At 50.6% G+C, this 25,568-nt stretch overlaps 1 protein-coding gene across 6 annotated transcripts in view; it reads left to right on the top strand.

The window, feature by feature from the left end:
• The window catches only part of Dis3l2 (DIS3 like 3'-5' exoribonuclease 2), a 309,644-nt gene extending 290,058 nt beyond the window's left edge, over positions 1-19,586 (top strand). For all 6 annotated transcript variants that reach the window (XM_076914866.1, XM_076914868.1, XM_034521596.2 and 3 more), the window contains 7 exons: positions 13,357-13,540; positions 14,165-14,251; positions 16,326-16,473; positions 16,738-16,868; positions 16,976-17,080; positions 18,177-18,278; positions 19,098-19,586. In XM_076914866.1, coding sequence (XP_076770981.1) covers positions 13,357-13,540; positions 14,165-14,251; positions 16,326-16,473; positions 16,738-16,868; positions 16,976-17,080; positions 18,177-18,278; positions 19,098-19,238 — 898 coding nt within the window. In that variant the 3' untranslated portion in view covers positions 19,239-19,586. The remainder of the gene's footprint in view (positions 1-13,356; positions 13,541-14,164; positions 14,252-16,325; positions 16,474-16,737; positions 16,869-16,975; positions 17,081-18,176; positions 18,279-19,097) is intronic.
• The last annotated feature ends 5,982 nt before the right edge of the window (positions 19,587-25,568 follow it).

Raw genomic sequence — 25,568 nt, 5'->3', positions numbered from 1 at the left:
CTTTCTGCAGAGTCTGCTGCACTCTGCACAGCCATTTTCCCCTACAGTGAGTGACCACAGAGTTGCAGGGTTTTCCCTTGACTTTACTGAAACCTTGCCCTGTGTGTCTTTGTCTCTTCCCTGATGACTACCAGACCAATTGTCACCTCACCGCTGTCTATGCAGTAGCTGTGAACACTAGGCCTTGTGGGGGCATAGAATCCTTAGGGAGATAGGCAAGTGTTAGAATTCTCATCCCAGGTGAGAGAAGGTTATGAGTCAGAGCTAAGACTACCCTGGGTGCTCCATACAGCAAAGTGCCTGTTCCATGTAGACACATGACATGTTTCCCAGAGCTACCTTTGAGACATACCTCCTAGTTCTGCACCATCTTCCACTCTCTGAGACTCTGTATGTTTGTGTTCCACATCTGCCAGCTAAGCTAAATGGACTCAACTACTATATGTATTTTCCTACCCCATCCCATCCCGTCTTATCCCTTCCCTTCCCTTCCCTTCCCTTCCCTTCCCTTCCCTTCCCCTCCCCTCCCCTCCCCTCCCCTCCCCACCCCATCCCACCCCATCCCATCCCACCCCATCAAGAAGTACCTCCTTCCCTGGGGCCTGGTGAAGCTGCCCACCACTTTAAGCTAAATGAGTGTCCTCTATCCTTCAGTATAACCAGACTAGTCGGTTGGTCACCATGTTTTGTGTAAGGAATGCCATTCATCACTGTTCTGCTCATGAAACAGAATGCCCTTTTCACTCCCTCTGACTTTCTCAGTGAATTTTCCAGTGCTGATGTCATCAAACTTGACTCTGATTGTTAACATAGCCCTCAGTCTCAGAACTACCAGTCCCCTGCTGAGTACTACAAGAGGCGGGTTCTTGCCTCTGCCTGTGCAGCTCAGTGGAATGTGAATGCTTTTGACTGTGAGATGGAGAGTGCCTATTAAGAGGCTTTGCTGGATTCTCTTTAGATTCTGGTTCCCAGTGCTTAGCACAGACCTGGGACCCAGCCAGGGAAGCTGAGAAGAAACCAGTTTGTAGCACTGATGATGTTCTGATAAAAGACGATCTGACTCCATGTGCCCAGAAGCAAGAACAGTCCCTCCAGCCCAGCTAGCACACTGCAGATGCTCAGCAGACACTGGGTGCACACCTCTCCCTGCAAGCATGGCTTACATGTCCTTAACCTTAATATGTCTGTTTCTACTAAATCACCAGATTCCTGTCTCCTCCATTTACTCTAGATGGCTTTCATAATGTAGGTTAAGAATTCCTGATCTGAAATCCAACCAAAGACCTTATGAACTTCAAGTTTTAGATTTTAGAACATTTTAAATTTTATATTTTTTGTATTCCAGAGCCTATGCAAATACTCACAAATCTGAAAATGAAATCTGAAGCCCTTCTAGTCTCAGCCATTCAGAGATTGACAGCCTGTATGCTAATCATGTTTATGAAGTACTTAGCAGTGTCTTGGCCCCTAAGATAAGAAATGAGGAATCATCTACTCCCTGGAATTGAGATTCCATGGGCCCTGTGGGGTTTGCAGTGCCATTTCTGTGCCCATTTAGTTACCAAGACCAGGACTTCTATTGCCTTTGGACTCTTGGGATATGAAGCTGCCATCCACATGAGGGTGCCCACTCCACAGCCTCCACATTCTTGCACCACCAGCATTCTTGCAGTTCCTTTCTGTTCAGGCAAGCCCACCATGGGAGCCAAGCCAGTGCTGTTCAGACCTCAGTAGAGCCATCCACAGCCAGGAAGATGCAGAAATCATCACAGAGAGCCTCTATGCAGACCAGAGAGTTCTGTTCCCACTGCTAACCCTAGAGAAATGAATGACTCTACAAATGGCCCAGATTGCAAGAGGAGCCCTGGGAAATTCTACCATGCACTTCACAAATTAGAATAGTCATTGTGTGTATTGTAACTCCAGTGTAAACCTCATTCCTTTGTTTGCCCAGCTAGAGCCAAGCACTGTGCAGAGCATGGAAATAATAAAGGCCTAGAAAACCCACTGAGGAATGTAAAGCAGTATTTATGACAAATACCTGGGGTGGGGCATGATGGGAGAAATGTCCTTGGGCTCAATCAGCTCATGGTCAGGTGAGCAGTGTGGTGGGAACACAAGGTAGGAGTAGCACAGGTCACCTAGCTGTGGCTAGGAAGCAGCAAATGGCAGGAGGGAAAGGGGCCAGGAACAAGGTCTAGAGCCTGAGAGCCTCCATCACTCAGGGCCTGAAGTGCCCTTTCCTCCTAAATACTCTGCTACCTTCCAAATCAGTGTCATCAGCAAGGGACCAGGCTTTCAACTCATGAACCTAGGGGGTATTTCATGTTCACACCATGCTGGGTAACAAAGGAATTAGGAGCCAGGCTCCCAGAGGTGCCCAGCCTGGAAAGGAAAGTACATGCACTGCTTCTTTCAGCTGGGGCCTCATTTGACAGGCAAGTGCCCTGTGAGCAGGAGGCAGGAAGGAGCCTGTATTTTGACATGGAGAGCACAAGGCAGGTACCTTGGTGCTGCCAGGTAGACAGAGCAAACCTCCTGCGCATGTGCGTGTGTCTAGTGTAGTCCAGACACATGTCAGGGAAACCCAGAACTCTCTGGATTGGAACACGTCCATCTAAAGCATTCTGAACCCAGTTCATAAAACCATGGGTCAATATTTTTAAAGTCACATAACTAATGAACTCTGCCAGACTCAACAGACCGCATCCCAGGGGGTGATAAGACAAGTGTTAGTGCAAAGGAAACAGCCCGGGCAGGAAGAGGCTTTCCTTAATCTGTTGGGTTTCGTGTTTATAGTAGAGCAGCTGCCCTTGGACAAGAGTATTCATTTATCAGGTCACCCACAAAGGAGGCTTACTCACTATGCTTACCCTGTTTGGGTTTAAGTAATAACTGTCTACAGACAAGTAAAATTTGATCAGGGCAAGTTCAGTAGATCCCATCAGGCCTGCAGAAGCTGTCTCAGGTTCTGACTGCCAAGTTCGCGTGCCTGTTGTCCAGCAGGAATAAGCAGAGAGAAAGCTGTAGAAACCCTAGCCTAGAAGACCCTAGCCTAGCCCCGAAGAGCTCTATTTTCACCCTTTAAAAATGTGTATTGTCTTTCACTCAGTATTTCTATAAAGCAACAGCAAAGTGTGATTCTAGTGTGCTCATTTGGTCCCTGAACATTTCATCAGTATCCAGCTGGTCTCTGGAATTTCCAAAACTATTCAAGCCTAGATTTTTCACATCTTCCTTCCCAAGGCTTGGGTTCTACAGAGGAACTGAGGCAGAGGAAGAGCCAGGTCACATTGGTCAGCCCTCAGTGACTCCCTTACCAATCAGGAAAAAGAAGGCAGTGACCCAGCTAAGCACCGTGAGTGCTGCAGAGGAGGTTCTGTGAGTCCTTACTTCCAGCAGAGACTGTCACCTCCTGAGTCCTGTACTGAGATACCCAGAGGCACCTTCTCACGACTGCTAGCTTCTTGTGGGTTCAGTGACACAGATCGGGGCCCAGGCTGTATCTGGAAGCATGTGTCTCTCCATGCGGTCTTAATCGCTCTCTGTTGTCTTGAAGTAAAACCAGCATGTGCAGAACTGTAAGGCGCTGATCTTTGTAAACAAAGAAATAATCTCTGATGAAAATTATTTAAAGCATGGAAGTACACACCTATAATACCAACACTCAGGAGGCTAAAGCAAAAAATTTGCCATAGGCTTGAAACTAACCTGGTTTATATAGTGTAGCAAGTTCCAGAAAATCTGGGCTACATGGTTAATACTATCATCATTATTATCATCATCACCATCATCATTCTCATAATAAATTATATATTAATTATATAATAATAATAATAATAATAAAAAGTATTTAGTAGCTGCTTACTGTGTCCTAGACACTGTTCAAGGTACTGGGAAATAAGGCAGTTGAGCTGTCTGAGCCATCCAGGTTAGTGGTATTGGGCAGCTATAACTGGCCCAAAAGAATGCAGGGACAGGAAGAGCAGGAAAAAAAATCCCAAGCAGACAGGTGGATCCCGCAGGCCAGGACTGCTTAGGACAGACCAGCTAAGTGAGCAAGCTTACACAGGCACTACTGGGAGGTGACTCAGCCATGGGTTGGAGCAAAGCCATGACGCATGGAGAATCTGCATTCCAACCTAAGCATGTCTGGCTCCAGGACACCTCTCACCTGTGCCTTGGACTTCTGATGAAAAATTAGGGCTGGTGGTACACTAAAATGGTTTCCCAAGTGCTGCTCTTTCTAGGAAACTGTTTTTAAACTCTGCCCCCATGCATGGTGGGGTTATGGCTTACTCGGATACAACCTCAAATGTCAGCAAAGCCATAGAGAGGTTGAAAAAGAAGGAACATCTCCCTTGTACCCTCCAAAGACTAAAGCCTGTGGACAAGGCCCTGGGCAGTTCACCCAGTGGCTTGACAACTTAGACAGTTCTGATTATGTCCCTATGCCATAATGCATAGAGGATGCACTCTGTCTGTTCCTCCCATCTGTTCTGGTCTTCCCCAGAGCCTCAGACCAGCAGAGAGAAATCAAGCCATGCTTGGTTCTGGATCCGTTGCAGGTGAAGTGTACATCGTGGGAAGGGGAATGAGGCAGAGCAAGCAGCTTGATTCACTCACCCCAGGGCTCCCTCCAATAATATCCCTCCCTAGAGATGCACTCAGGTTCCTCCCACAGCCTCTGCAGGCCTGGTCTTGTATTGCCCAGACAAAGATCACCTACATTTTAGAAAGGACACTCAGTTACTTCCAGTGTCCTCTTGATTGGATGGAACCAAGCAATGCTGGGACACAGGCCATCCCCCAGACCCACAGGAGCAGCCCCATGATGCAAATCCAGCTGTGCTCTGCCTCTAGCTTGGGGTGGGCTGCCTAGGTAAGCTGATACACAAGCCGGCTTGGTAAAGGAGAAGGAAAAGTAACATTCAATACGAAGTCAAGTTTGAGGGTCCAGGTCAAGTAAGGCTTGGAGTTCTTTAGAGAGCAGAAGAAGCTCTGCAAGCATTTGGATTTCATGTGCCATCCCAGAGCAGGGTTCTCCAAAGGGAAAAGCTTGTACATCCTTCCCACTTAGCACAGCCACCCCAACTCCAGAAAGCCCGGTGAGGCCAAAGCTGCAGGACTTGGTGGTGCCCCACCCAGATCTGGGCCCTGCCACAGTCTGGCCCCAGTCATCTTCTGTAGCCTCTGAGACTCAGTTTCCCTGTGTGCACATTAAGACCTACAGTTTCTTCCTGGGAAAGGACTCATTGGGCTGGATGACAAAGCACACAGAGAGCTTGGCTGCACTCTTTTCCTTCCCACCATCAGTGGCTTCATCACTCCAGGGTGGACTTGGAAAACGAGGCCCACCCCACCCCCAGCAGCCCAAACAAGAGCTTTTTCATGGAGGTGAGCAAAGCACACTTTCAATAAAGCAAAGCAGTCTGAGCTCCCAGGAGTACCTGCTCCTCCTCTCTAGCTGTCTCTTGTAGTTGTGTGTATGAGAGAATCAGTGTGTTTAAAACACCCTTCTCCATTGAACATCTTAACACCCAAATTCTAGCTTTAAAACCAAAGTTGATCCCTCTCAAAATCAGAGGTGACACAGTTGTTTTCCCTGAGCTTATCCAAGCTCTGTTCTTGGTACAGGCCAACAGGGACAGCCTCCCCTACTTGGGTATAAGAGGGAGCCCTGGCCTTGGCTAGGAGTCTGAGCAGGGCCAAAATGCTTGTTGCAGGCAGCAGTGGCTCCCTGAGGTGATAGTGCTTCTGTGTGCCTTGGCCACACCTCCTCTAATCAGTGGTTCCAGCTTCAGTGGAACTAGAGAAAGGCGTGTGTGTCAACATCATAAAAGAGCCAGCAAGGCCCAATTACCCTTCACTGCAAGGCCACACGGCACACTGCCTGGTTCTGCTTAGGGGCCAGAGCTGTTGCCCACGTGCAGGCCTGCCCCGTGCCTCTGTGTGCAGAGCTAAGCCTTGGGAAGAGAGAGGCTTCGTGGCTAGCTTTACGCTGACAAAGGGCTTTCAGTGCTGTCAAAGGACTGGGAGCAATCCCTTCCCCCTCCCTACCACAGCCACTGGGCCTCTCTTTGGCAGGGCCAGAGGGCTGCATTTGGACGCCTAGCCTCTGGAGATTTCCTTTTGAACTAGAAAAACATGGCTCAAACATGCTTCACTGCAGCAGGCTCTGCCTGCTCAACCTATAGAAAAGCCTGGAGTAGATTCAGCCCCACAGACTAGAAAACCTGGCTCTGGCCTCACCCACAAGGCCTATTATGTCTGGCTCCAGAGGCCTGCTCCTCTGGGGTTTTCCATGCCTGTGAACTAGGCCCCATTCATTTCCCTGTGGTTTCATGGGAACGTCCAAAATTTTGAGCAGGTTGCAGGGAGCTCAGGAGGAAAGGGGTCAGTGAAAGGCCCTAGCTGTGACGTGGAGTGCCCTGTGGTCAAGCCATGGTGGGCGCCTTGTCTGTATGCTGCTGCCTCTCCTCCCCAGGCACCCCTCTCATTTCCCTGAAGCTTGGCCTGCAGCAGCACTCCCCTTCCCCCCTCCCAGGCCTCTACTTTCCAGCTCCCTAGCCACCAGCTCCACCCTGGCCTGGCCTCAGAGGGAACTGCAACAAGATCTCTAAAGTTTCCCACCCCCAGCAGCCCTCAGTTTAGTGCTGATGAGACCACTGACTTCCCATCACGCCCCATTCCCTTCAGTTTTCCACCAGACTACACTCAATTTGGGGCCGCTGAGAGAGCAGCGGGTCTCCTGTGAGGGTGGCTGCTGCTGTCCCACCTTGGGCTGCCCAGCTATAGAGAAGAGTCATGCTCCAGCACACAGCTCCTGAGAGAGCCCAGCAGCTGCCTTCACAGCTACTGAGGAGCCCAAGGGCTCCTGAGCCAACAGTGAGGATGTGCCCATGTGGGGGAAATTTGTTTTTCAGAAGAAATGAATTTGAAACTAGCTGGGAGCAATTCTTATCAAATTTCCATGTTAGCAGTTTTCACCAAGAGCTAATTGAACAATCTCTGTGAGTGGCCTAATCCCATTAGCATGAGATTCCCACGAAGTTGACAAGTGCCTGGTGGCTGAGGGCAGAGAGGCTCTTCTGTCTCACACTTGGTTTTGGTCTTTGAAAATGGATGCAGTTTCAGGTTTCAGCAACAGACAGACGCTCAGCTCTCGCCCTGTAGGCTTCAGTCTCAGCAGCTCAGCTCCAGATCACTTCTGAAGCCACGTTGAAAGTATTCTGGGTATGAAAGGGCTGGGATGAGTTTCTCTTCTGGGTTAGCAGGTAAAATGGATCTGACAGTAGAACATCCCATAGGCCTCACCTTCCTTGTCAGGCAGTATTGAGAGGCCAGATACAGAAGAGTAGAAAATATGAAGGCAAAGTCTGAGGAGGATGAGTCTAGACAGGGTCTCCCTCAGCACCACATCCCCACCTGAGGCGAGACCCAAAGTTAGTGCCAGCATCTCACTGTTCTATCAAGAAACTGAGCTCTATGGGTAGAAACAGCAGCTGCCCTGGGACCGGTTCCTGTCCTCGGGCCACGGTAGCTGTTCCTGTTGGGTATAGTACTTTCTCTTCTCTCCACTGCCCAATGGGCTTGACAGTTCCAGGGACAGTGCTCTGAGGTTACCCATCTGCCATCTGACATTATGCTAGATGAGGAGCCCAGAGAATGTAGCATCTAGCTTCTTTGTCCCCTGACTGGCTATAAAACTGAGCAAGGGTCCTCTCTTCCTGACAGCTGCAGCATGGTGTCACGGAGAAGAGTGCTGTGACCTCTAAGGCCTGTAAGGAAACAGCATTAGCTGCTATGAACCAGCCTTCCTACAGGGAGCATGGTCAGGTCAGAGGTTGTAGACCTATAAGGCCCTTCGTCTGTACTGACTTGGGAACCAACCTGCTCTAAATGAGACATAAGACAGTGATTCTTCCCTTCCCCTCCTCTTGCCCTGCTGGATGGCTTCCTGCAGGCTCTCTCATAGCATGAAGCCCCCTGCCTCCTAGAATACCTTCAGTTTGTCTGAAAATAATAACAAGGCCCCTGGCTGCCTGCCTTCTGTCATTGACGCTCACCAAAACTGAATGGAGCATTGCCTGCACTTCACCTATCACCCCTTTCCTGCTTTTTCTAAACCATATTCCCCAGCCCTACCACCCTGGTGGTTTGCCTGCCTCTACTTGACATCCTCAGAGGCCCTTTCCTACCCTTTCTTCTGCCCTGTTCTACAACCTCTACCCTCTCTGTTCTGGCCTCCTGAGGGCCAGTGCATACACCTTGCTCACCTGGGTCACTCAAGCCCTGCCCTGTCCCAACTACTCCCGCATGCTTATTTGAGACATTTTCCTTGCTCAGTAGCCTTCCGGCTCCCAAGTGGAGTCCAAGCCTATACCCTCAGTTCCTGACTTTCCACCTGGAGCTTTGTGTTTTACTCCTGGTTCCTCGACATCCCTTGAAATGAATCCTGCTTGTGAGTGTACCTCCCTGTGGGTACACCTGTGAGCATCTTAGAGAAGGATTCAGGCATTCTGATTACCTCTGAGGCCACTGGCCCCAAGAGCACAGACTGATGCTTAGGGGTATAGGAATTGGATCAGGTCACTTCCCTATTTGCACATTAAGCTCCTCCTACCCGGAAAGATATGAGTATTGTAGGGCCATAGGAGATGTGGTGCCCAGGCTGGAGTGAGGCCACAGCTAGAAAAGATGAGTAAGAAATCCAACAAAGGGACAGCTAGCTCTAAAGGCTGAAGCCTATTAGCTATTGCTATTGTAAATAACTCTGCTGCTGTGTATTAGGGAAGTCGATGGGTTAGGGCCTATAGAGAAAAGATAGGAGACTTGGTGGCCCCAAATGATCAGCATGCTGGCAGTATTGGGGAGTTAGAAGCACCTGGGAACTAAACAGAAAGGGCAATAGTGATAGGGACCCAACAGTCCTACCTCCTGAACTGGAGCCTGATGCCATTGCTCCCAGGAGTCCTTCACTCTGTGCAGGTTGTTGAACATCCACCTCTGGGACTAGCACATGTACCACTAGGGATGAAGACGAGATACAACCTAGGACCAAGAGGCCATGAAGGCCATGCAGTCATGAAGGCCAGATGCTATGATGGGGACCAAGAGGATGCTAAGAGAGAGTTCTTCACGCTATCTTCCAGTGATAGCCAAAGAAAGGACATGAGCAAAGAGCAGACCCTAGTAGTCTGGGCTGTGGGAACAGTAATGTGAAAGGACAGAAGCCAAAAGGGACTCAGGACTTCAGTAGGACCAGAGTAGGATGGAGCAGGGAAGAAGAGTGACACAGTCCAAACATACATAAAACACACCACATCGTTTTACCAGGTAGAGGAGCTGCTAGTCTTAATCAGTGCTTCCTGCTGGAAGGGAATGGCCCCTTCTTGTTGCCTTGTGTGAAGGCAACAGAACAGCAGGAGACGATGGCCTGGACAACAGTGATGACAATGTGGTAGGAGAGCAAGAGAAACTTCTGGAAATGTACCCCAAATCCTAGACTCGGACCATTTAAGCAACTCTTGCATACCCTGTTGCTCTTAAAAAAAAAAAAAAAAAAGTAATAACAGGACAGGCACCCAGAAAAAAGGAAGTCTAGCTAGGCCAGGGTAGACACGCTATAGTCTGTGTGGTACTTACTTAAGACCAGGAACTTGATCACTGATTTCTGCATGGTTGGCATGCCTGCCTTCCTAAGAGGCCACTGTCTGATCCCTGTCAGGAGGCTGAGGTAAGAGGATCATAAGTTTCAAGCTAGTCTGAAAGACCCTACATAGAGAAAGACACAGTCTCAAAAAAAAATTATGTAAATAGTAAATAATAACCACATTTAGGATACAAGTAAATAAGCATGGCCCAGTCTGGGTCCTGGATGGTGGGGTGCTGTCCCTAGCAGCTCCCTCTCATAAGTTGTGTCGAGCATACTCACTTCCCAAGGTAAAGAATGCCTATAGTAATAATAAATTGGCAGTCCATGTACATTTGTATCTGAACCTTTCCCTTTATGTGGTATTAGTACAGCTCTCTGGTGTGTACTTATATATAGGTTGATTGTTGCTTGCCAGGACATGAAACCCTGGCTCAGCCGTTCCCTGAGATGAGAAGCAGCAAACCTTCCTCCTCTCTCCTCGGGCCCTGACAGCAGGTAGGGACTGCTTTGAGAGAGGGCTGCGGAGCTTTCGGGATGTCCTGGCTGACAGCCTCCTGTCACAGCACAGTCCCACCCAAGACCTCCAGAGTTGTGGGGCCCCAGTGGCTCAGGGCTCCAGATGCTCAGCAGATGCCAGGCCTGGGATTGAGGCCCCATCTCTGAGGACTTGGCTTGCTGTTCTGGAAGGTGATCCTGGCTGTCAGCCATTCCTGAGCCCCTATTTAGAGCAGTTGTCAGGCAGTTGCTGGGCTCCAGCTAGCTCCCCATCCCCAGCAGGGCTGAGTGATCTCATGCCTATGCGATGCTGTCGCTGGGGGAGGAGGTGCCCTAAGACTGAAGGCAGGTACCCAGACCAGAAGGAGAGTCTAAGCCATGGCAACCCAGACAGCCCTCAGCCACTTTCCCAGTCCCATACCCTAATGTGCTCCCGCCTGGTTCATTTGCCCTGGAATAGCACAAGGCAGCATTGGAGTTTGTATGAAGCTTTTGTATGAAGTTTGCCCCTTTCCCCACAAGAGAGGAAAGATCAGATCGATAAGCTCACTTGCCAGAGACCCCACAGCCAACCAGTTTTCACAGAACCCTCAGCCCAAAAGGGAGCTTTGGCTAATGAAACAGCAACTGGGACTCCAGGGACCCCTGGACTTTGGGCCACATTTGTAAACTCTGGGGGCTGTTCTGGCCCAGAAGTTCTTGGGTTCTAAGTGGCTTTTGCCACGTCCCAGGACTGGGAAGGAAGAGTCTGATGGCCCCCTGCTGATCACTGTGAGAACTGCACAAGGATAGACAGGTGCCAGCAAGAGGGGCCTTTGGTCATCCCAGGTGAGAAGAGGGATCTGTGCACCCCTCCGTGGGCGCCACTGGGAATCTTAAGCTCACTGAAGCTCTGACTGCTGCTGGCTTGGCCATGTCTCAGCCTGACAGTTCTGGATCTTCTAGATTCTGGGCCTCCTGGGAGTCAGGGAGCTCCGGGGCCAGAGCATCTGCTGGCCCTTTGTGATGTGCACATGCTTGCTTCTTCCCTTTCCACTTGCAGGTGGGAGAGGATTTTAAGGTCAAGGTGTGGGGAAATTTCCCCCAGCCACCCTAGAACACTAGCCAGCCTAGAACACTAGCCAGCCTAGAACACTAGCCAGCCTAGAACACTAGCCAGCCTAGAACACTAGCCACCCTAGAACACCAGCCAGCCTTATTAGCCCCAGAAGTGAGGACTTAACTGCGGTGCTGGCCTCGTGGTTGGTGACAGGGTTTAAGTTAATGATTGGTTCTTGCCAAACTGTTGTGAAGAATTCCTAGGCTGATGTCTTAGCTCAGAGGAAGAGAAGAAATGAAGGACAGATGGACAGGGGGTGGAGAATGGACAGATGGACAAGGACTGCTAATGGAAATAGGAACTGCAGGCACCAAGGTGCTTCAACAAGGCCAGCCTATGCAACCAGAGTCATGCCAGGTTGTGATCAGAGTTAGACATTCACTTCTTTTCTCAAGGTCTTGGGCAGCTTAAGGGGCTGTGCAGATGTCTGGGGAAGAGAAGTAGTGTCATGGTCACTGGAGAAGCTACTTGCCCGAAGTCTTCTCATGCTGTTTCCCATAGTGGGTCCTCCTTCACCCATCTCTCTTTTCCTACATGAGCTCATGAGGAACAGAGCAGAAGAGTTCCTGTGGACCAAGAGTCTGGTTCACTCCAAAAATGTCTCTGACCTGTAGGTTGGGGCATGGAGGAGTGTCCCCATCCTGAGCCATTAGGCAAGCCCTGCTCCTGCCTGCCTGCCTGCAGCCTTATCCTCACAGTCCTGGTGTGGGGCCCTGCTGCCACCTGCCGGCCTCACTTTCAAACTGCAGTCCCAGCTCAACCCTGGGATTACAAGGAAGAGACTGTGTGCTCTGGCCCACAGGATTCTGAAACTGCACAGAGAAAAGGCCTGGAAACATGCCTGACTCCCCATAGCAATGCCTGTTGAGTAGTCAAGTTCACATGTCAAGAGCATCCCAGCACTTTGGAGGCTGAGGCAAGGCAGAGGATTATCAGATGTGTTAGACATTTGTGTGGTGGGTAGGAAGAAAGGAAAGCATCACTGTGTCTCGGACAGTTGATATTCTTGCCTAGCATCTGGCCCAGAACACGTGTTCCCTCTGCCTTTGCACCAGCCCTGTGATCAGATGGTAGCATTGTCTTATTTTGGGAAGAATGAGAGAAGTCTGTGATTCACTAGGGGGCCCACAACAAGAGTGTGGTAGAACCAGTGTTCAAACTGTGTCTCAGAGAGTTGGTGGTCAGTGATGGTGACTGGCAGATACTGATAAGCACAAGAAGATATTGGGTACTGAGATGAAGTGTGATGGCCTAAAAAGCTCTAACTACAAACTAGTGGGCAACACAAAGGCTTCTCTTCCTGAGCTGAGTCTAGTAACTCTATGACAGGAGCCAGGTGTGCCCAGGTCCCAGTGACAGGAACCAGGTGTCCCCAGGCCCCGGTGACAGAATCCAGGCATGCACAGGTCCCAGTGACAGGCGCCAGGTGTGCACAGGCCCCAGTGACAGGAGCCAGGTGTGCACAGGCCCCAGTGACAGGAGCCAGGCATGTCCAGACCCCACCTGGTAAGGCCTTCGCTGAGCCCCTTGTAGAGAAAGCTCTGTGAATAGGCATGTGGACAGAGCAGAGGCAAGCTGCTTCACAGCAGGTCTGGTCTGGGAGGAGGAACATTCCCCTTCTCTATGTGTGATTTCCTAGATGACAGGTCTGACCAAGCAACACTACTCAACTTCCAGTAGAGGGATTTATCCCAGGATTCCTGACACTGCCAAACTCTCAGAGCTGCTTCTGTGGGAGGAGCCTAAGGCTTGACATGCAACTTGGGGTGTCTACTCTAAGCTGAGCAAGGTCTCTAATGGCTCTTGCCTTCCCAGGGAGCAAGCTTTTTCCACATATGACATGCTGACTACAGTAGTATCAGGATGTACACTCCCTTCCTGAAAGGCTTCATGGTCAATCCACTTACCTCACCAAGGGAGCCCCAAGGGTCAGGGGGAATAACATGAGACTTGCCTGCCCAGGATTGAAATACAGGCAACTAACTTCAAGGATGGTTGATGCTATCTTTTTCTGGTGTAAGAGAACCACCTGAGCAAAGACCTTGGGACAGGGGTAGTGTTGCTTGCCTCCAGGGTCCCTCTAGTTACTATTCATTCCCCACAGGCTTGTAGAGGAGTTCATGCTCCTGGCCAACATGGCAGTGGCCCACAAGATCTTCCGCACCTTCCCTGAGCAGGCCCTGCTGCGCCGGCATCCCCCACCACAGACGAAGATGCTCAGTGACCTGGTGGAGTTCTGTGACCAGATGGGGCTACCCATGGATGTCAGCTCTGCAGGGGCCCTAAATGTGAGTGCTGGTGGGCAGGTAATGGGAAGCCCTGCTTGGAGAAAAGAGATGAAAGCCTAGAAGTTGGGCTGGTGCTGACTTCTCTGTCCCCATGTAGTCCCTTCCTGTTTAGCCAGGTCTCCCTGCAGTGGAGAAGATGGCTTCCACTAGGGGCAGGCTCTATTATCAGATCTGTACCAAGGGAGACTACTCAAGTCGTAGCAACTGGCATGAACTGGACTGGTCCTTGCTGAGCTAGGATCACTGGGAGCAAGGAATCTTTCTTAGAGGAAAGCGGTTCACATGCTCCCTTCTCAGAGCTGAGCTTTATGAGGCTGCAGAACCAGTGTCCTTGCTCATCCCACAAAAAGGACATTTCCTGCACATGTTCCAAGGTGGAGGTGGATGTGAAGTGGGCAGCAGATTCCTCTGATCGAGAGAGCTGGCATGGAAGATCTTAGGCCCATTGTATGACAGACTATGGATCACAGCTCTTGTACCCTGCAGGTAGTCAACACTACCCACAGCCTGGGAACCCCTCGCTACTTTCCCCAAATTTTGGATCAAATGGTTAGCAGTAATGATCCCCAAGCCTGTTCCCAAGCCTGACCATATCTCATACAGGTTTCTGGGGTTTACTTCTAGAAAAGCCTGACTAAAACATTTGGAGATGACAAGTACTCTCTGGCCCGGAAAGAAGTGCTCACCAACATGTACTCCCGGCCCATGCAGGTAAGGAGAGGTCACACTAGTCCCTGATCCCAGTAGTACCCATAACTCTGGCTGGCAAGCACCATGTGTACGTAGTCCACTATCTCTTGCTCTGCGCTGGGATCTGCTGGATAGCGAGAAGCTGTAGTCACACCTGGGACAGGCAGGCACTGAGCTCCAAAAGAAATCTGTCCTTTGTGCTGAAAGCATGTTCCATCCCTCAAGAGCTGTATGGCCTGTGGCTGCTAGAGACCCCAGGCAAGAGAAAAGGTCTCTGTCTTTAAAGTAGCTGCAGTCTGGCCAGGAAAATCAGTCTGCTATGAGTTTGGACCCATGTCCCCAAGCAAGTGACAGCTGTGAGACAGACAGATGGGCTGGCTCCCAGCAGCCGGTCACAGCCTTCCACCCTCAGTGCAGTCCCTGCAGGGCCTAAGCATCCTGGGAATGGAAACCATCTCAGTAGATTGGCAGGTCAATTGGAGCTCCAGGTACTAATGGGGTCAGCTGTGGGCCCCAGCACTTGCCAGGGCAGTGGCAGGCCATTTTTCAAGGGTCAGTCGCTCTCAGCAGATTCAATCTGTTCATGAGAGTCAGGTAGCCTCAGCCAGCCACAGCTGATTTATTTCCTGATAACTCCTGGCTCTACTAGGAATGGAGCCATCAGGGCCCTTTGGGGACTTGACTGCCTGGTCCCTGCTCCCAATCTCCATTGCCTGTTCCCTACCCTACCACCTGCCCTAGACAGTGCACACAGGACCCTAGGCTGTGCCCTGTGGGGTGCTTCAGCCCCCAGGATTCTGATGGCAAGGACTAAGTGGCCAAGTGACAGGGACAGGTCAGAGCATAGCAACAGCAGCACAGAAGTGAGGAGTGAGGCCTGGTTCCCAAGAGAGCTGCTGAAACAGAACACTTGAGCTGTCCCAGTGGTCTCTGGCTACTGCAGAGAAGCTAGTATTGTTGCCCTGCCCAGAGATATCTACACTGACCAAGAAGGAGCCTGGGCCCCTTTTCCTCCTCACCCTGGCCTTTCTGAGGAACTGAGCCACCACTGAAAACAAAGATAAACATGACTTACTATGAAGACTATGCCCTCTTTCTCCAGCAACTTGCCCCAGATGTAGCTCAAGGTCCAGCAGGGGGCTTTACTCTGAATTCTAGGGCTATGTACATAGAGTAACCAGAGAAGACTGTCGTTTGACCAGTTACTCTGGAGCTTTCAGAGAAGCGAACATCCTTCCAGGCAACAGCTGCTGATTCCAAGGGCTATAGCAGGGCTGAGGCCATACTTTGTCTAGGTTGTTCTGAGGGTTACAGCAGCTCAGGTCTCTTAGACCTGTGTATCACCAGGGACAGTTGTTCAGAAGCAAGCAGATGCAGGCTGGCAAGCTAACAAGCTGCCCCCTTGGCTGACATATGCTAGAGTACTGTAGAACTTGTACTTGTGGCAAGAGATCCAGGCCAGAGGGAATAAGGTTGGCTCAACCAGAAGCTGAGGAGCTCCTCATGAGCTGCTCTCCCTTGGGGGTTGGCATCTTCTTGTGCTAGCCAGAGACATGCAGTATCCTCAGCTTCTGCTTGTGTCTTCAGAAGACAATTCACAGCCCTGGGCCAACATGGCCATATGTTTTCCTATCTGCAGTCATGTTGACCCAGGGTGGCTGCTCAGATCCTTCCTGAGGAGAACTGGTCCACAGCAGCTCCTCTGCATCTTTCCTGGTAGGGACTCAGCAGCCTTAAGGAGGAACAGCCCTTGCACAGCCGCCCTGGTGGCTAGTCTCGCATCCTGAGGGCTTCCATACCCAACAGAGGCAAAGCTTTCTGAGCTGTTTCAAGCATTGCCCTCATGGATAGAGCCCTGGCAGCCCTAGGCATGACTAGCATGTATCCTGAGCTGGGAAAGGGTCTGATCACCACCTGTCATCCATGGCAGCTGCTGAGATCCTCTTAAGAGAATGACCCTGGCCCCAAGGATCTGGCTGGCTTTGATCAGCTTCCTAAAGCTTATAGAGGAGGTGTGTATCAACCTTGCCATGGGCCAGGCTTGGGTCTCAGCACCCAACAGACCCAGCCAGGCTTAGTCCCACTCTCCCTCCAGATGGCACTGTACTTCTGCTCTGGGATGCTGCAGGACCAGGCACAGTTCCGGCATTATGCTCTCAACGTTCCCCTCTACACACACTTCACCTCTCCCATCCGCCGCTTTGCTGACGTCATAGTGCACCGCCTCCTGGCTGCTGCTCTGGGTAAGGGACATGACTCTGGCCTGGGAAGACCTTTGCTGGTCAAGAGTTAACCACTCTCGGAGTAAGTGACCACATTACTGTGATCATGGACATGCCAAGGGACAGAGAAGCCTACATCTGAACACTGTCCATCCACACCCAGGTGATGGAAGCTTTAGTGAGACATATTGCAAGCCTGGGACCATAGTTGGCCCCAGAGCACTTGCCTTAGCACACAACCTTCCTCAGACCCACACTAGCAACCCTGGTCACCTTCTCCCCCAGGCTACAGTGAACAGCCAGATGTGGAGCCTGATATCCTCCAGAAGCAAGCTGACCACTGCAATGACCGTCGCATGGCTTCCAAGCGTGTGCAGGAGCTCAGCATCGGCCTCTTCTTCGCAGTTCTAGTAAAGGTGAGTGTCCAGCCTGGCCTCTTCTTTTTCCCTTTCCCAGCCTCCTATGTACGGGGCACCAGTGCAGGCCGTCCCTGGGAGGATGCCATGGTGCATTGTTCCTACAGGAGAGCGGCCCCCTGGAGTCTGAAGCCATGGTGATGGGTGTCCTGAATCAAGCTTTTGACGTGCTGGTGCTGCGCTTTGGGGTGCAGAAGCGCATCTACTGCAATGTGAGTGTCCCTGGTGTGCGTGGGAGGCACGCACTTACAGGCAGAACCAAGCTCTAAAGGACTTAGTGCACTCTGTCCCTGCCATTCCCCACCTATATCTAGTTCCTTGTTGGGGAAATATGCCCCTGGTCCAGAACAGCCTAAGATAGTTTCACAGGCATACATGGTGGGATTAAACTGAGACCCCTGCTGTCCTATCCATGAGCTATGCAGGGCCCGCGGGTCACGTCTTTCAGCCATGAGCTTCACTGGCATGTGGCAATAAAGGGTCCAGACCCCTGACCCCAAGTAGGCCTGCCTGGGACAGGACCTCAGGCCAAGGGTCAAGTCTGAACCCTTCCCTAAAAACCCAGGCACTCAGAATATAACCAGGATGGCAGGATGTGGGAGCTGGGATGTTCTTATAGAAACATGTGGGAGGAAAGGCCAGCACTGCTCTGCTCTGTCCCCAGCAAGAAAGAAGAGGCCCATTCTACCTTGGCTTCCTCCCTGAGTGACAATTTATTCAAAGTCCTCTTGGTGCTTCCGTAATGTCATTTAGGGGCTTCACTTTAGCTGCTCTGTGGTCACCAAGTCACCACCTGGCTCTTGCCACTGGCTTTGAACTCCTTACATACCCTTGGAGAATTTTGGAGCCCTGCACTGGAAAGACCCAGGGTTCATCAAAGAGGCAGAAGAGGAAAGGGCCAAGTGCAGCTGAAACCATCAGGCACCTGTGGTTCATGGAGCAGGATGAAGTTCAGATCTAGGTCAGCTCTTTAGTTACCTGGCTCTCAGCCTGGGATGTTAGACCTCTCACCAGCAGGCAGCTGAATAAGCCTAGACAGATCTCTTCTCTCCCCTACAGTCACCACCCTCCCAAATTGTCCCTTGGTCCTGGGTCACCTTCAGGTTCTACTTTGGCCAAAGGTGACTTGGCAGAACCTCCTAAATCTGGCTGAGGTAGACCAGGGATAGGGTGGCCCATGTCTCTGGCCAAGCAGGCAGCTGCAGTAAAGCAGCCAGTTCAAAGCTCCCTCAACCCAGTCAGAAATTGGCCAGGGTAGAGGAGGCATCTGAAGTCCATAGCCTGAGGCTCTGCTGTGTACACCCCCAGGCACTGGCTCTGCGATCCTACCACTTCCAGAAGGTGGGGAAGAAGCCAGAGCTTACTCTCATTTGGGAGCCTGCTGACCTTGAAGAGGAGCCAACACAGCAGGTCAGTCCCCCACTGTGTCCCTAAGCCCACCTTCTGTCTCAGACATGTGCCCCTAGGTCCTCATCTGCCCCTCATTTCTCCCCAGCCCCATAGGCTCCCCTGTGGGATTTCAAGTTCCCCAGCTGAGGCCCAAGCCCTGGCTTAGACTGCCAGGTTCTATATGGGGACACCCACTATGGCAGTGGTTCTCAACCTTCCTGAGACAGTCCCTCATGTTGTAGTGACACCTTCCCCCCAGCCATTAAATTATTTTCATTGCTCCTTCATAACTATAAGTTTGTAGCTGTTATACATCATAATGTAAATATTTTTGGAGATAGAGGTTTGCCAAAGGGTCTCAAAGGACAGGTTGAGAGCTGCTGTTCTGTAGGCGAATAGGTGCTGTCCCTGTCCCCTGAACATAGCTTTTCAGAATTTTTGAGAAGCTGATAAAAGCTTCTTCTTGAGACAGGGTTTATCTGTGTAGTCCTTGCTGTCCTGGAACTCTCTGTAGACCAGGCTGGCCTCAAACTCAGAAATCTGCCTGCCTCTGCCTCCCAAGCGTTGGGATTAAAGGCATGCGCCACCACCGCCCAGCTGATAAAAGCTTCTTATGTCCCTCTTGTTCCCCAGTCCAGCCTGTTCTCTTGATCCTTGTGAATGGTCACTGAAAAATAAATGTCTACATAGTGCCGTCTAGCCTACTGGTTTTCCCCAGACCCCATGACCCCCATTTGCAGACAGGCCACAGAGGCTCGGGGAAGTTGCCTCCGTGGCTCTTGGCTTTGATTGCAGGCCCTTACCTGCCCTATCCTCTCCCTGTTCCTGAATCTGTTACAGGTCATCACCATCTTCAGCCTGGTGGATGTGGTCCTGCAGGCAGAGGCCACAGCCCTCAAGTACAATGCTATCCTGAAGAGACCAGGCCCCGAGCATTCCCAGGACCTGGAGAAGGAGTCTGATGAGGAGCCTGAGGACTGAATGCTAGCCCGAGCCAGGCCTGTGCCTGCCCTACCCTGCTGGCTTTTAGGAATAGGACCTTTTGACACCAAAGGGGATTTTTAATTTGGTTTTTAACAACTCAGGGGTTTGCTTTTATTTTTTCCATTTCATTTTACTTTTGCAGCTCAGTTTTTAAATGAACTGGAAGGTTAGGGGGTCAGGGCAGGGAGTGCTGAGACCTAACCAGTACTTCCCTGAGCTAAGAGAATCCCAGTCCTTCTGGGCAGGCAGCCCCGCTTCTACCAGGCGACCCACTGCCCTTCCCTGCCCAGGAAATGGGGGGTGTCAGCAAATCAGTGTCATGGAATAAAATCAAGTGTGAATTGCTGTCTGTGTAGATGCCATGGGGAAGCATGGCAGCCGGGTGGCTGTGCACCGAGGGCAAGGGGCTCCCTAGGATCCCCCTCACAGCTGAGCTGGGGTCATCAGCTCAGGACCTTCCTGCCAGCTCCAGGGTGATTCACGAGCAATGTGTGGCAGATTGATGCTGCAGCCTCCTTCTAGCTGATTAAAAATGTAATTAGTATGCACAGCAGGGAGCTGCCAGTCACTCTGTGCATGAGGCTATGGCCCTCCCTCCCCACCCTTCCTCTCTGTTGGCAGCCCATGGGATGTGGAGAGATAAGACTACCACCTCTCCCTCTTGTATATCATAGGCCAAAGCTCACAGTAGCCCTTTTCACAGCTATGATAGGAGGTGGCACCTCAACACCTGCAGTTTCAAACCTGTACCCTAGCATGGATATGGGTAAATGCAGGCCTTCCAAAGGACAGGAGGACTTCACACCAGATCCCACCCAACCCAGCCACCTGCTTAGCATCCCAGGTACTGGCAAATGCCACCCTCATGACCACGGGGCAACCTCTTCCTTAGAGAACTGGGCACAACCTATCCTCCTTTCACCAAACTGGAAAAGTATAAATTGGCTTCAAAGGCTACTAGAATCTAGAATGAAAACCAAAGCAATCAAGGTCCTGTTCCCAAGTGATGTTCCCTGTGGCAGCAGAATTAACAGACCCATCTGATATGGTTATGGTGATTTTCTTCAAAAAAAGATTCTGTGGAGTTCCCTGACAGATTCTTTGCCATGAGTGACTGGCACAGCTGCAAGGATATCACAGCCCTAGGATGGGCTATTGCCTGATGAGAGCCAAAGACACACCCAACCTGCCCTGGGCTCTTTGCCTTCCTCAGCACCTTGTCAGCCTCACACAGTCTTCAGCTGCTCATTCTCCCACTCCTAGGATGTCCTTTCTGTTCCCATTCCCAGACAACAGATCTGGATGGAGATCAGTGAGGGACAGTGATCTGGTACCTGGGTAAAGAAGATTCTGGTACTTTCCCAGTCCTGGATCTCCAGACTAAAGGCCCATCCCTCAAATCTGAGAAGCATCTAGCTTCTCTGTTCTGCCATGCCCAGGCTTCTATTCCCTCCTTTCACTGCCTCCCACAGAACCCTTAAGGAGGCTGTGACCTGAGTTCTGGGTTCTCTCAAGACACAAGATGGCTGAGACACCGCCTCCCTAACCCCAACAAGGAGTAGCTGACCAGTAAGTAAGGAAAATGTTTGCAGCGTGGACTTGCTTAGGGAGCAGGTGCTGGACTAGAAGCTTCTACAACAAGCTTGCTTCATCCCCAGGTTAGACATCATGTCACTGAGAACTCTTGAGGCCGTGGCAGTCCTGAGTCGCCCCAACCGATCTGATAAATGGAAGTCTCAGGTCTCCATCTGAGGTGGTGCAGCCAGTCTGCACCTAGCCAGGACTAGACCCACCTGTCCTTTTCTGTTGCCTCCCAGTGACTCGGACAAGCTGAGTCACATCTCTGTGTTTATTCATTCAGCCGAGTCAGCGCACTGATGAACTTGTGTCTATACACCGCTCAGGGTGTCAGTGAGCACCACACACTAAGGGCACTGTTGGCAGAAGAGATGACAAGAAATAAAACTTCATCAAAAGAAGTACTTGTTCATTCAGCTGTCCAAGACACCAATCTGCCACTGTAGGCTGAGGCATAAGGCACAGAGCAGGTCACTGGCTTTTCCTCAGGGGCCCCTTCAGGCCCACATGGAAGGAAAACAGACACAATATCACTCTGACTGGGGTCTTGAAAGTCTCAGACGCAGGCAATGAAAATGTTCCCAGGGGAAGATGGAGCATGCTGTTGGCCCAGCATGGGAGAGGGAGGTAAGGCAGGAGCTTGTAACCTGCCCTCCTGGGGAGCTAGGCTGACGCCCTCCACAGTCCTACTTAGCAAAGAGCCCTGGCAAGGACTTCAGTGGGCCCAGTATGACAACCTGTAGGAAGCTGGAACACAGCACACTGGAGGTATGGTAAGATAGGGAGCTGGTGCCAGGCAGAGGCATCTCGGATATCTACCAGCCAGTGAGAATACCCACTGCACCACCATGTCAGATCCCCACTAAAGGAGCCAGTGAGGGCAGTCCAGGTGAGAGGAGGAAGGCTTGAGAGGAGGGAAAAAAAATCCAAAATCCTGGGGTGGGCGGTGTTCCAAAACTGAGGTGGCCTGGACACAGGGGGAGCAGCAGGGACAGAAGTGGCCCTGTCAGGGATGGGGCTGGCCTGTGAAGGAGGGAGGGCTGAGCCATAGGACATTGTTGACTCAGTGAGGTGGAAAGAGGGACCGTATGTGGAACAGCTGGACCATGAGAAGTGGGTGTCCTGGAGAGCATGCAGGGCAATCCAAGAGCCTTAGAAGAATTCAAGTAGGCGGAGTGGGGCTCCAGAAGAGGGTATTGCAGTCAATGGGAGCCAGGAGCCTGGGGCCAGACCTCCTTCTTTAAAGGTTATTGGTTATTGATTTCTGAAGAATACAAAACATCCACTCTCACTACCTCCCCAAGACCACCAAAGGCACCAACGAGCTTGTGTTCAGGGATCCCATTGCGAGGGGAGTGAAAATAGAGGAGAACATTACACGGGAAGCTGGGGAGGAGCTAACAGTCCTGTTAGACTGGAGAAAGGCAGGTTCGAGGCCATCAACAAAGAATGCTGAACCCTGAAGCGCCGAGCTGCAGTACTGCACAGCACACCAGCAGGCAACAGAGCTATCATTGGAGAGTTAAGCTGAGGCTTTCTGGATTGGGGCCACCAGGCCTGGTAAAGTCTCCTGTGCATAGGACCCCATGAGATGAAGACACCACAGCCCTAGCCCCTCTGCTCCAGGATCTAGTCAGCCCTCAGGCCTTCAGCAGCCAGGCAGGAGATTGAAAACATCTTCCCTGGGGGCCTCCTGTCCCCCACATGAAATATAAACTTGGCAGCAGAGGTTCCCCAGTGATGTCCCAGCCAGGTTTCTCTTGAGGAATCAGCCTGCCAAGTCCCTAGGGTACTTGGGCTTCTAGTCACTTTGTGAGTCCTATCTGTAAATAAAGATAGCCAAGGAAACTTCTTTTTTTTTTTTTAATAGGAAAAGAGGTTCTACGGAGAAAACAGATCACACGGGGAAAAATGAAGTTATCACTGACATTTCCAAGGAAACAAGAGCCACAGAAAAACAAGGACTAGATGCTAGACACAAAAGAAAGGGCCGCTGAGGTAGCCCAGCCAGTAAAGGCACCTGGCACCAAGCCTGCCGCCATGAGTTCAATCCCAGGACCTACATGGTGAAGGGAAAAAACCTGACTGCCATGCGTGGGCCAGAGTTGAGCTGCAGCAGCAGTCAACTGTGGATGCTATGTAACTTCCATTAGGTGTCTGTGGAGTGTCGCATCTCAGCTACCGCGAGAGCCATCCACCTGGCTGCTTGGCTAACAGCCTTAAACCCAAGGTTCCAGAGAAGGATATAGTTACAGTCAAATCCCCCTGGCTCCCAACATCTTAACTTATTAAAAAAAAAAAAAAAAATAGCTGAGCACGACAGCTCACATCTGTAATCCCAGCACTTGGCAGCCTGAGGAGGAAAGGATTGCCATGCATTGGGGGCTATCCTGGGCTACACAGTAAATACTCCTGTAGGCTATGTACAAAAGTATGTAGCAAGACTGTCAGAAAGGAAGAATAAACATTAAAGAGATATTTAGAATAAACGCCCATTATTAACCTTAATGGTATTTAATAGTGTTCAACCCTTAACCAAATGCCCCTGGGAGGAGTCGGATCATTTTATGTCTCATACACCTAAACAGTAGCAGCAGTGCATTCAGGACTGAGGAGCAGGCCAGCAGCACCAGGAGAATGAGGCATCGGTCTAGAAAGTGCCTGCCTGAGGTAACCAGTAAGTGAAGTGTCTCAGAGAGTCAAGTCGTGGGCAGGCTCCAGGATTAGATAGGTACTAAGTACACTGAAAACAATCCGTATCTGACAATAAGAAAAGTATTGGGGTGTGAGTGGGGAAGCAATGGCACAAAAACGAAAGCCTTGCCCGGTCTGTCACCTGACACGTCTGGCAACAGCCCCTTACATGCATTCTAAGACAGACAGACTGAGGATCTACAAACTGCTCTGGGACCATATTGCGAGGATGGGGAGACGGACAAGTGAGAGCCAGTTCACTTTCTTCGGTGGAAAGTTGTGGAGGCTTAGAGACGGCTGCGGATTCCTTGCCTACCCGCCACCACACACCCTGTTCTCGTCCTTCCTCTTGAATCAGGACAGGCTCTTCAGCTGCTGAGTTCAGCTAGAGCAGAAGTGCAGAAGTGATGCTGCACTGTCTGCAGCCATGCTGAGTGAGAGTGCTGCAGCCACGCTGTGGGGAAGCTTGGGTTCTCTGGTTCGCCAGCTCAGGGGCATCTTAGAGATGGATCCCCAAACCCCACAAGACCACCCCATGGTGGCCTTATGGAAGAGACACAAAGTCTCCATTAGACCCCGTCCAAATTGCAGGTTTGTATCAATTTTTTAAAAAAAAATAAAATGTATATTGGGATAGTTCATGACATAATATTAGTGGAATATATCAGTAGAAGTAGATACAGCTTAAAACTGGAAATGAATGGCTGTTTTTATTTGTCTGTTTTTTTTCTGAGACGTATGTTTTTTTTTTTTTTTTTTTTTTTTTTTTTTTTTTTTTTTTTTTTTTACAAATAGTGGCAACTATAAAAAAAATTTTTTTTAAACCCAAGCGAATTGGGGGTGGACTAGGGAAATGGCCCAGTAAATAAGGTGCTTTCCACACATAGAAGATGAACTGAAGCTCTGATCCTCCGCAGGCAGCCCTGGCAGCTACCTGCCGTCCCAGCACTCAGGAGGCAGAGCTGGAGCTCTGGGGAAGTGACTAGTTAGACTAGCGAGGTCTGTGAGCTCTGGACGCAGACACAGATCCTGACTATGAAGTAGAAATAATCAACCAGGGAAGGTAGCTGCCATCAATTTTGGGGCTCTATGTTCAACCACATGCTGTACACACATGCCCAACACACACACACACACCAAATACCGAGAGGGGAAAGTGGGATGGGAAATGCATCTAGGAGCATGGAAGTGCTCTCCCATTTTATTTTAATAAACCTGGCAGATCCATTTGACACTTTACATCTGTGTATAATTTGGATTTAAAAAACTAAAAGTAGGGGGGAAAGCTGTTTATATTTAGCCAGAATGGATCCACAATTGGCCTAAAAGCTTTCCTGTACATTCAGCAAGGAGTGTATTAAACAATCCATTATTCTCGTAACTAAGATAAAACCCCTGCTGACAGGCACCCTGGTATTCCAGACCATTAAAATGCTTCCATAAAGTCTGCTTAAAGACACAGGCAGCAGGCCTGGTGGTGACACATCCTGGTTGCCTCAGTAGACCTCACAGGTCTAGGTATGGAGCCCAGGGTGTGTGGCAGCCCTGGGACAACACAAGCAGACCACCGGAGGCCTGAGAAGGTGGCATGGCAGAAGACACTGTAGGCAGCTTGCAGAAGAGCTGGCCAGGGGCCTTACAGAACACCAGCTAAAGGCCTCTGTGGACTTGAGGGATTATTTGGAGCCAGGGTTGGAGTGAGAGGAATTGACACAGATTAAAGAATGAACTCCACTCTGGTGAGTGCCAGAACAAAGGAGATGCTTTGTATAACAATAAAGTTCTAGAGCTAAGGGGCAGCTCCATGATTAACAGGTAAGAAGAGCTGGGTTCAAGCCCCAGCATAGCCCCCTTCATAAGGAAGGTTCTAGAGAAAGGGGTGTTCTGGACCTGAGAACATGAGCTTGAATTTGCATGTAAGTAAATCCTGTTTATAACTTCAAAACCTTATTGTGGGGCTAGAGAGATGGCTAACCCAGTTACACTAGCCACTCTTCCAGAAGACTGGAGTTTGAGTCTGGTGGCCCACAGCTGTCCATAACTCCAGTCCCACAG

Source organism: Arvicanthis niloticus, chromosome 17 (assembly GCF_011762505.2).
Source record: "Arvicanthis niloticus isolate mArvNil1 chromosome 17, mArvNil1.pat.X, whole genome shotgun sequence".
NCBI lineage: Eukaryota > Metazoa > Chordata > Mammalia > Rodentia > Muridae > Arvicanthis > Arvicanthis niloticus.
This window is presented reverse-complemented; position numbering and strand designations above follow the sequence as displayed.